The sequence below is a fragment of the Girardinichthys multiradiatus genome, chromosome 6 (assembly GCF_021462225.1).
Source record: "Girardinichthys multiradiatus isolate DD_20200921_A chromosome 6, DD_fGirMul_XY1, whole genome shotgun sequence".
Classification (NCBI taxonomy): Eukaryota; Metazoa; Chordata; class Actinopteri; order Cyprinodontiformes; family Goodeidae; genus Girardinichthys; species Girardinichthys multiradiatus.
Genome location: NC_061799.1, coordinates 24,438,380 through 24,450,598, shown reverse-complemented (window position 1 = coordinate 24,450,598; position 12,219 = coordinate 24,438,380). Strand labels below are relative to the sequence as shown.

Sequence of the window (12,219 nt, the reverse complement as noted above, 5' to 3'; positions counted from 1 at the left end):
TTTCAAGCCTTTATTTCTGTTAATGATTTTCTGCTTAGAACTAATGAAAACACAACATTTAATATTAGAATATTACAGACCAATAAAAAAAAAACATATTTAATACAGAAATGTGGGTTTTTTGAAAGGTATGTTTTATACCTGCTTAAAGATTGTTATTTTCAAAAAATACTCTTCATCTGACAAACAATCCTCATTGGAACATATATTCTAATTTATTGAATATGACTGTATTTTAGAACAGCTCCAACTCAGTCATCTGGTTTAGGCTCTTGTTTTAAGCCCCATTAAGTTTTTCACATCTGACCAACAGTCTTACATTTTCAATTCAAAGCAAAAAGAAGTACTGTACAAGTTATCCCAAAAAATGACCCAACTGGCCTTCTTTTTCAACCACTTGACTAATTGATCTAACGTAAAAGTTAACCATTTCTGTCATTCTGTCTATAAAAACAAATACAACATTTTCCATAGTTTGTCACATAACAACTACAGGGGTTGGACAATGAAACTGAAACACCTGTCATTTTAGTGTGGGAGGTTTTATGGCTAAATTGAACCAGCCTGGTAGCCAATCTTCACTGATTGCACATTGCACCAGTAAGAGCAGAGTGTGAAGGTTCAATTAGCAGGGTAAGAGCACAGTTTTGCTCAAAATATTGAAATGCACACAACATTATGGGTGACATACCAGAGTTCAAAAGAGGACAAATTGTTGGTGCACATCTTGCTGGCGCATCTGTGACCAAGACAGCAAGTCTTTGTGATGTATCAAGAGCCACGGTATCCAGGGTAATGTCAGCATACCACCAAGAAGGACGAACCACATCCAACAGGATTAACTGTGGACGCAAGAGGAAGCTGTCTGAAAGGGATGTTCAGGTGTTAACCCGGATTGTATCCAAAAAATATAAAACCACGGCTGCCCAAATCACGGCAGAATTAAATGTGCACCACAACTCTCCTGTTTCCACCAGAACTGTCCGTCAGGAGCTCCACAGGGTCAATATACACGGCCGGGCTGCTATAGCCAAACCTTTGGTCACTCATGCCAATGCCGAACGTCGGTTTTAATGGTGCAAGGAGCGCAAATCTTGGGCTGTGGACAATGTGAAACATGTATTGTTGTCTGATGAGTCCACCTTTACTGTTTTCCCCACATCCGGGAGAGTTACGGTGTGGAGAAGCCCCAAAGAAGCGTAAAACCCAGACTGTTGCATGCCCAGAGTGAAGCATGGGGGTGGATCAGTGATGGTTTGGGCTGCCATATCATGGCATTCCCTTGGCCCAATACTTGTGCTAGATGGGCGCGTCACTTTCAAGGACTACCGAACCATTCTTGAGGACCAGATTCATCCAATGGTTCAAACGTTGTATCCTGAAGGCGGTGCCGTGTATCAGGATGACAATGCACCAATACACACAGCAAGACTGGTGAAAGATTGGTTTGATAAACATGAAAGTGAAGTTGAACATCTCCCATGGCCTGCACAGTCACCAGATCTAAATATTATTGAGCCACTTTGGGGTGTTTTGGAGGAGCGAGTCAGGAAACGTTTTCCTCCACCAGTATCACGTAGTGACCTGGCCACTATCCTGCAAGAAGAATGGCTTAAAATCCCTCTGACCACTGTGCAGGACTTGTATATGTCATTCCCAAGACGAATTGACGCTGTATTGACCGCAAAAGGAGGCCCTACACTACACTAATAAATTATTGTGGTCTAAAACCAGGTGTTTCAGTTTCATTGTCCAACCCCTGTAACTTCAGTGTATGTTAATGAGATTGTGTGGGATAGACCATGACACAGTAGTGTGTGTGTTCGTGTATGTGTGTATATCTATCCTTACAAAGTGTGGTAAGCAATTGTATTCATGCTGCTTAAAGCAACTTCCCCTGCAATTATAACTGCTTTTTTTAGGGTGTGATTAAAAAAACAAATCTACAGATGGTTCTTCTTCTTTGTAAGAGAGGTCAAGCTAGGCCAGCCTGGACAGAAAGCATCAAGAGGATTCATTTCCAAGTTTGTCCAAAGACTTTTAACTAAATTTACGTCTGGACTTTGACTGTTCCATAATTAGGGACGGGTAGCGAATTTGGTACTTTTATAGGTACCGACCAAATTCCGTCGGTACTACAGAGTACCGATTCATGTCAAATCAAAAGGAACCAATGTTTCGGTACCTAAATGCATCATTATGTCACTGAGGGAGTGGAAGAGTGGGTGATTTTCCATGCCAGACATGAACACAGCATTGCACACACAAGAGTATTGATGTCAGTAGCCGCTGGTACCGTAAAAAAAAAAGCATGGCTGAAACGTAGAAAGCTCTCCAAAGTATGGCTCCACTTTTCAAAGTGCGATGCAGATTACACTTGCTGCAATATTTGTGATGCGAAATGCAAGGCCAACAGCGGGAATACTTCTAATCTGGGGAAGCATCTGGCTAAGAACAAGATTTAAAGAATGCACAATAATCGCCAGCCTCAGATCTACAGCTACAACTCCTGCGTTGGCACCATTAGCATGCCTACATCTGTTAGCAACTCGTCTCATCTGCAGCCAGCAACATGGCTGGGTTTTAATTCCCAGGTACCAGGTATCGGTACTGTATCAGTTCAAATGTGAAAGGTACCCATCCCTACCCATAATATATAAATATGGTTTTATTGAAACTATATCATTGTAGCTCTGGTTGTATGTTTAAGGTCATCCTGTTGTCTTTCGCAACCTCTAACAAAATGTCACAATTGCCATGTGTTTAGTTCCATCAACTGACCAATTTCCATTCCCCACTTAAAATAAAAGCACCATCTCAGCATGATGCTCCCATTACCATCCACCATCTTGGAGATGGTGTGTTCTGGGTGATGTGCAGAGTTATTAGTTTTCCACCACGAATGTTTTGCACGTAGGCCAAAAAGTTCAAATTTGGTCTCATTAGATCAGATAATCTTCCGCATGTTAAAGGTGACCCTTACATTGCTTGTGGGAAACTGCAAATGGTACTTGGTTTGGATTTCTTTTAACAAGACATTTCTGCTTGGCACTCTTCTATTATTATAGGATTCTCCAACTTGAACTGTGAATCACTAAAACTCCTCCAGAGCTACCTTGGGTCAGTTGGCCACTTCTATGATTAAGAGGCCTATAAGTTAAGTGGATGGACATATTTTGGGAGGTTTGAAGTGTTGGGACCCCAGCCATGGGTTAAAACATTAAAGGCCAGTAAGAACTTTTCTAGAACTTTCAAAATAAATAGCATTAACATACTTTCAGCATAGCCAGGAGAAGAAGGAGACGGGACTTCCTGTAACGTCACTGTTTGAATAAAAACCCCACGTTCCAACAAACGGATCTCTTTCCATGCAGATTCCAGACAGAAACCGGACAGAGAGGCATCAAACTCGTGTATGTCTCCTTGCTTGCAAGCAGACATGACTCTTCAACTCGGATCCAAAAGTAACTACGATCACATGCAACAAAGTTAAGTAATGATTTGCTGTTTGAGTATTCATTCATATAAATGTGTAATGAGGCAAGCGTGACATGACTTTTCTTCTGAGGCCTCCAGAAGCAGACCTAATCGAAGCGGATTATGCCCACGTCCTGGAAAAGGCCGGGACCACATCACACGCCTTCCTGTGTGCACGTCCAAGTAGCGAGAGCTACCCCGCCGCATTGTGGCCATGCAAGGAGCCCAACGTGCCTTTCTCGCACAATTCGGCCGGGACAGCTAAAAGCCCTTCAACACAGCTACAGAGGTTAGCTGAAAGCTAACCCTTTGTTTACCCACACGTGGATGTTTCCTTCAATGCCCAGGACATCATCTTCTCAGCATGGTTCACGTAAGAGATAGTGTTTGGGCAGAGATTAGATTAGAGTTAAATAATCTAAATAATGTTTGTTTAATTACATTTGTTTTTGTTTGTGTTGAGAAACTCAGCTACAGTAAATGCTAGCAGACTAGCACACAGCTAAGGATGTGTTTGGTGTTGTCTTTTTAAAGTTAAGACAAACTTTATTTAAAGGGTGAGTTTTAAACACAGAAGGCCATAACGCGCCGTCCACGCTTATGCATTTCAGTCCTTTATTAGTGGTATTTTAAAAGGTATGTGTTTGATTCTGATGACAAGCTGTAAGCTTCTGTTGTTAGCTCAAACCGCTAACGGCAAAGAACACATGCTCACCCACTTTATGAGTCAGCTGAAAATCATTTACCCAGAAAGGTTGTTAGTTTCCAATCTAGGAAATAATATTTCCCTAAACATAATTTTACTAAACGTGATAAATAATTAAACACCATTAAGACTCATTTATCCAAAAGGTTTGGTTCTTATTCAAAATAATATTTCCTTAAATATTATTTTACTACATAAAAGGCAGCTATTTAAACACCACTGATAATTAGTCAGCCAGAAGGTTGGTTTTATTCAGCAAATCACTCTTTAAAATGTTAAGTCATTAAAATAATGTTTTATTTGATCTTGCATTGTGAATGGCTGTCTAAAGGTATACCAATTATTGCCTAAGTAGTTCCAAGACTAAAAACTTCATTTCCAGATAACATAACATTGCATGGTATTGTTGCATCACTCTTTCAGTCATGGTTTTCAACCATCTTTGATCAACTTGTTTAAATTGTACATAGCCTGTTAGTCTTCCTTATTCCTTCATTCTGCTTGGTAGTTTAGTTGGATTGTTTTAGCATAGTAAAGAGTTTGTTGATTGAAATATGTTTGACTTGAGTTTACTTATTTTGGTTAATAAATTCTTGTATTTTAAGAAATTGTGTGAATTCATTCCATGTGTGTGCCGAGTTTTGCTGTTCAATAATGTCAGAGCTTGGCTCATCCCTTTCAATTTTGTCCTAATACCACCCTTAACAGACCAAAATATAATTTAATAAAATATTAAAGTATTAATGGTGGACTATATTTACCAACTTGTGCCTTCTCAAAGCAATTGCTTGAACTTAAATGTATTCATTGGTATCAGAGTACAAGGGGCGGAGGAGTAAATACAACTACGCAGAACACTTTCAGAGGTTTATTATTCAAAATGATTTGAAAACCATGCATCAACTTTCCATTTTACAATTGTACACTACTGTGTGTTGGTCTATCAAATAAAATACCAACATATTAAGCTGATGATTCTCATTGTAATATCACAAAATGTGGAAAAATAGATAGAGATAATAATACTATTGCAGGTCACTGGGTACAATACCACGACAACATAACACATATCAGACATAAAGACACATATTAACACATATCCTTAGTTTTAAACAGTATAGAAAGCATGAGAGACCACCAATAGAAAATCAGCTAACCCTTATTCTGGAAAAACCATTAATGCTATTAAAAGGAGATAACTATGGGGTAAGATCGCTGTCAAAAACAATGTGTATGTAAAGATGGAAATGTGTGCATATTAGTCAATAGTTGTGCATAAGTAAAATCCAAAAGAGGTATTCTATATTTTCTCTATAAGAATATAAAATAAAATGTTACAGCTTCAAGAAATTACAAACACAAAGTTCAAGTTTACAGTTGTGGTTTATTCTTTATGAATACAATATGCTATAACAGTTTGTGAATATGATTTCCTTTCTATGAGAATACGAATTTACATCAGTGACTTGGTGTCACGTGATCTCAGGCTGGTTAGTGGAGCACAGAGTTAGTCGATTCGCGTTGCGCATGCCCTGTCACACTCCTCACCGCCAGTAAACGTAGCGCCGGGATTGGATGAGGGAAAACGGTAATGAGAGATAATTCAGTCTACAAGGAATATTAGGAACAGAGGGGAGATAGGGGGGGAAATCAAGAGTATTCTAAATAAAGCATTGTTCTTATTTTTATGAAATACAAAACTAAAACATAGAATATAGTGGGTGGAGTTATACAATGATGTATGACTCGGTATGCACCTCTGAATTTGTTGCGCACCGCCAGCAGAAGAAGAAGCAGCAGCATTAGTACCAAGATGATGGACCAAGAAAATACGATACAAAGCCAGGTAATGTTAAAAAGTTTATATATGTCTTAATGTTGTTAATATATGCTCTTGGCCAGCAGAAGAAGAAGCAGCAGCAGCACTAGTGCCAAGATGATGGACTGCCATAGATAACATTGAGATGGCAGTTATTTTAAAAACAAACTAAAAATAATCAACTGTTAGCATGATCTATGGCGAGAGCAAAACCAGCCTAAATGAGAGCAACGTGTCTTATGTGCTCAGGAAGCTACACAGAATTGGGAATGAGAGAGGAGATTGGGGGCGGCGGGGTAATCTTTAGTGCCACTGGAGAGAAAAATCACAAATGGCAGCATGCCAAATCAACCCCTCCCTCTAAATGACTTCCATGGGAAGTAAACCTTAATCACAAGAATGACAGAGGGAGCCTCTAGCAAACTTTGTCTAAAACATAATTACCAAAAAGCTTGAGTCATACCCTGAAAATGAATATCTTGGTTAGGCTGGAACCCTGATTGGTCCGAAAAAACAAAACAAAAACAAAAACCCACACAAAGATATTGTAGCGGTGTACAGTTTTATACAGAGACAAATCAATCCATTTAGCCCCTGTTCAGAGGTTCTTTTAGCTCTCTGTGACCTTTAAAGTATAATGCTTTCCCCCCATCACACACACACATCCATCCAGTCATTTTTCTGCCAACTTTATTTCACTAAACTTTACTCAGACATTGACGTTTCTTGTCAATTCACAAATAATAGAAAATCTAATCTAACAACAATATTAATAGTAAGTGATGAAAATGGTGTCCCCTTGGGGACATCATTAACTGTTCAAAGATGAAGGTGGCTACAGAGTAAGAAGCCTGATTAAAGACTCCGGTTGGCTAAAATCATTTCAAACTTTCACCGTCTGACCATTAAAAAGTAAATATGGTAAATAGGAATTTAAGATCCAATAATGCTTTACTATTGTTTTAATGACGATATAGGGACCTCAAGTGCATCCGTTTAAGCCACTGCTAGAACAGTTTTGATCAGATGCAATTCTAGATTCCACAGTCTTTATATGTTTTCATTGGTATAAACATTATGTCTATTAGAGGTGTCACAGAGTGTTCTGGCTTATTTGTGAGACAAATATTGCATTATGTGTTATTACTTCGTTAACCGAGTTACAAAAGAGTAAAGAAATTATGAGACAAGGTCAGTTTAGAAGAAATCAAGTTTTGTGAACTAAATAATTAGTCTATTTCAAAAGAACGCCTCAGTATTTTGTGGAGGACATCTTGTATGTGTCCTTGATGGATAAAGCAAGTCTTCCACCATTTGTTGTTAGATTGACATCATGAATTCCATGATAAATTAAAGGCTGTGAATCTTTTGGTCTCGACAGAGATCCTTGCAGCCCGTCAAGAAATTTTACGGACCCTTTGTTTGGATTTCCTGGTGTTAATACACATGTTTTTTCACTGGGAACATAAATAAGATAGTGTTTTAAAACACCTGAATACCTAGTTAGACTTCCTTGCATACATTTTGAGTTAAACTGCAATGACATATTAGCCTTTACTATCTGCACCCAGTTTAAGTACAAATATTTTGAGGGCAGTGAGAGGTAGGGGTGGGCGATAAACAGAATATTTACTGACACTAAAATTTACGACAATAACCAACGTCATTTTCCCCACGTCGGTCATTTCGGTATTTAAAAAAATTTAAAGAAAAGTCGTTTTTGTCGGCTATGCTAATGTCCCTTTAAGACCCTGCGCAATGTGTACAGTTTGTAGTCACGTGACTCCACCCCACTGAGTCTGCAACAAGAAGTGAAACAGACTGTGACGTTGAGAAAATTGAGGAAATTTCAAATATTGAAGCGGTCGTAGAGCGGGTCGTGTAGCAACTCATTCCCAAAGAAAGTGGGTTCAGCAAGGAAGATGTCGACCAAAAGACTGCAACGACAAGGTTCGGCTCGGGGAGCGGGGTGGGGGGATTTGCGGTGGCGGGTTCAAACTGGTAGTGGTTACGTTAGTGTTACCATTCATTTATCGTTACCAAGATGAACTGCTCAATATTTCATGATATTCGTTTTAGGCCAAATTGCCCAGCCCTAGTGAGCGGTATTAAAAAGAAAAGGGTACAAGTTCCTAATCAGATTTAAATCAGAATATGCGTGTAAGTTTTTCTTAAAGGTGTTCATAGTCAGCCTTTGTGAATAACACAAAAGAAATATTTGGCAATTACACTGGCTATAAATGAGAATATGTAATGTGTACATTTGATAATAAACTATAAATACACGTTTTATCATGTTCTGGCAATGGCGCACAGCTGGAGGAACTGTACGAGGTGCTTATGAAAGAATGACGTTCCCTTTAAGACAAAAGCCTTTTTTTTTTTTTTTCAAAACAGAATAGAAAAATCCTTAATTGTCCTATAGTGGGGAAATTTAGGTGTACCAGCACCAAAATGTAAAGCAAATGGAAGCATGTAGATACCTACAAAGGTAAAAATATAAAAATAAACAAAAAGTAAAAATAGAACATCATTCCGCTTTATGTCAAGAATTAATACTCTATGCATGTTTTATTTAACATTTTCATGCAGGTCAGTTGAGGGCATCTAAAAGCCTTATGTGGCCGTTTAGGCCGTCTATAGTAAGCTGAAATATTGTTAAAAAAATCCAAACAAATTTTATCTCAAAAACTAACCAGGTGTCCACTTAAATTCACGTTTCTGTATTCCAGTTGTCTGAATGTAGAGCCACAGCAAGATGTAAACGACGTCATCTTCCCTTGCTTATCTTTCAAGTATGACACGGCATATCATTACAGTGCATTATCTGGGATTGAAATACACTAAATCACACTAAGTAAAGGTCAATGGCCAATCAAACAATACATTACTTGATGTTGACTAATACTTTTTCTTTGGACTTTTGTTCAAGTTTCTAGTAATACCTGTAGTAAAATCTAATTTTAATTATGAAATGGCTAAATATTAAATACTGAAAACTAGGCTTTGTGCAGCCATTAGCCTTGAGCACTAAGGGTGTATTAAAAAATGTAATGGTGCAAATAAACAATGCATAAACCCTGATATAGTTACAACCTGACAAAAGGTTCACAGAAGAAAAATTATCAAGATCTTCTCTTGACAAATGGTGCTGTACAAACATTTATAGACTAAATGGCCAGCTTTTTAATGTAAACTTAGTTTATCAAGTTTTGTACAATGCTAACAAATCCTCAGTATTTACCTGATGTAATTTATATGGATTTTAATTCCAAATTAACTCAATACATATTTTGCTATATAGGTAATAACAGTATACAATGTTGCCACAACATAGTAAGCTGTGTTACTATCTTTACATAGACTCCCATGAAACGTTCAGCTGTAATTACATATAACTGTACTGGAAGCATCAAATTTCAGTGTTCAACTGCCAGTTATTTCACTGAAAAACACTCAGGACTAGGGTTCAATCATGTATCGTGCACAAATTCACCCCCCCCTCCACACAGTCCCACCACAGGGAGAGGAAAAAAGGTGAAAATAATGCTGTGGTAAGTAGTCCCAGCCAGCTAAGTGCTGCCTGGAAAACCAGACCAGGATTATGCTGTTCTGAAACGGACCGGTCAGCAGATGAAGCGTGGGCAAATCTAGTAATTTCCAACAACCAGGTTTACGAGAACAATATCCAACATCCTTCTTTGTCACATGTTCTAAATTTTAAAATGTGAAGTCAGTTTCTTCACTGCCAGAGAAATAGCTTGAAGACAGACTGATTTCTCTATTGCTCCACAGTTATAATGACCACTGGTTCCAGATAATGGCTGGTTGAACAGATGTTAACATTGAGCAGAATCTGCCTCCCACCAAAACGGCAACAGTGATCTTTAAAAGTTAAAGTAAAGCAAGTACATATTTGCTGAATGTCAATTAATTTTCAGATCATCAAGATCAAGCAACTTAACTCTGTTTAAAGGCATCCTTCCACTGGGGCATTAACACATCATCTGCATGCTTGCAGATTAAGCAATCCAGTGGGAACAGAGTATTAAGATTGATTGAGAGGACAGACTTAGGAGTTAAGAAGCAAGCCAGCCTTATTTTACAGATTGGTCCTACTCCACACTGTGTACTATAATAGTATGTGAGGCATTACACTGTGCCTTGTGTAAAGCATTTGAACTGGAATTACTGGAAATCAAGGAGCTGAAATTCCTCACATAAAATAGAATTCAAACAACAACTAGAAATACAGATTCACATATTCTTGCTACAATGTAAATGATCAAATCACTGCGAAGGTTTCAAATTCCCAATGATTTTTGAAAATGTTAACACAAATATACCCAGAATCTCTGAAAATGGCATGCTATGCATGACATCCGTATGCATTTTAGAAAGCTTGTTCAAAGGTTCCTCGCATTTTATAACTAACACAGTACTGAAAGCCAGAAATCTTGATTACTTTATAGATACCCAGTTATCCCATTACAAACTTATGGAACCTATAAGTGTATCTGTCCCAAAGGGTTCATTAAGATTTAAGGACTAGAATTTTCTTCTGGACTATGTTCTTCATTATTACTACCAAGAACTAGTATTCCAACAGGAAAACAAAAACAATGCTCAATGTTCCAACTACAGTAACTCCGTGGCCGTATAAAAAAAAATAGGCAAATGTGCACCACGGTCTATCCCAACACTACCTTATTGACACTACTGGGTCTTCCAGGCATGCAACACAATCTGCACTCAACCACCAATTGAACAAAACGTTCACCTTTCACCGTTTTTAATTTGAAACAGTGGGCCTGCCAGTTTGGTGAAACAAAACATTTTTAATGAGGAACTAAATGCAGAATTACATCTTTGAACACTAACCGTATAATAAAAACCTACTTTTTCTTGCTTTTAGAAGTGGACAGGGGTGGTGGTTGGGGTAGGACGGCAGAAGCAGCATCCTTGCGCGGCCTGCCACGTGGTCGCTTGTCTGCATTGGCAGGACTTCCTGTGGACGTGGCCCCTACACTGCTGGATGACGGCGAGGGTCCTTGGTCAGAGGTCTCCACAGTCTTATCCTCTGATGACATTCTGAAACAACAAGAGGTGATGATATTAGCTTTAAATATCAAATACAAAAACATACTATAGACCTAATTTTATTTTATATAACCAGATTCTCAAGTAGTATGTACGAAAATAGAAGAAAGGCAAATGGTGGATAAAATACATAGTCTCCATATATTAAAAGCGAATCACAGTCTTTGCAGTCCCTTTAGAGTGGTCTGGTCTATTTCTCCAAATTCCCAATTTGCAAAAGCTGAGAAACTTCTCCAAGATTTGAACATTTTGGAAAAGTTTCAGGTTTTGGAATGTCTCTTTTAGGTCCCTGCTATTTTCTCCTCTTCTTAAATTCTTTACGACTGCCTTCACTGTGTCGTGGTATTTATATAATGCAATGGACATTTTTTACCATCCTTCAATGATTGATACCTTTGTACAATTAAATCATGTTGATGCTTTGTAATCTCTCTGCCAAACTCAGCTTTAACTAAAGGATGCAACTGAGCAAATAGATAGAAAAGATAGTAGAATCAAAAGGTGCTTCAACAATTGTTAGATTATGGGTGTCCGCATGTATGCACCAAGGTTATTCCGTCTTTATTTTTCGTTGCTTTTCCCTCTGAAATTTTTTTTTTTTTTTCAAATGATCAAAAACTTTAATTGTCATTTCAAATATGGTTTGAGAAAGTATACTACAGAAAAATGCACTTTTCAATATAATTTACTCAATATTTGTGATGATTAACGGAGATGTTTATATAGTTCTGTGACTAACTTAGACCTACAAAAATGTCACATTAGGATATAGGTTCAGAATATTTCATCACTTATTCTGTAGCAAATTTGTAATGTTTGTTCCTTCAAACATCCAACCACATAGACAGCCATGGTGACCATGTAGGTCTTTGTAACCTTTAAAAATGTATCGACCAAACACAAAAAAGACATTTCTTAAACATACTTTTCATTTTGATCATGCTCAAAATGTTCCTGTGTGTGTATTCATCTGCATGCAGTCTGCAGATGTCCACTTCTGTCCTGAAATATGAATGAGGCTAAAATCTTGAAGGTTGGTTATGCCACAAAGAGAATTGTTGGGTTTGTAAACAAACTGTTGTTGGTAAGTTTGGTGCTGTGCTGTTCAGCCAGGGGG

General features: G+C 38.0%; 1 protein-coding gene across 1 annotated transcript in view; it reads right to left on the bottom strand.

The window, feature by feature from the left end:
• The window catches only part of kmt2cb (lysine (K)-specific methyltransferase 2Cb), a 98,488-nt gene that overhangs the window by 77,700 nt on the left and 8,569 nt on the right, over positions 1–12,219 (bottom strand). The window contains exon 2 of the mRNA XM_047367750.1: positions 10,902–11,093. Within this exon, the coding sequence (XP_047223706.1) occupies positions 10,902–11,092 (191 nt within the window). The 5' untranslated portion in view covers position 11,093. The remainder of the gene's footprint in view (positions 1–10,901; positions 11,094–12,219) is intronic.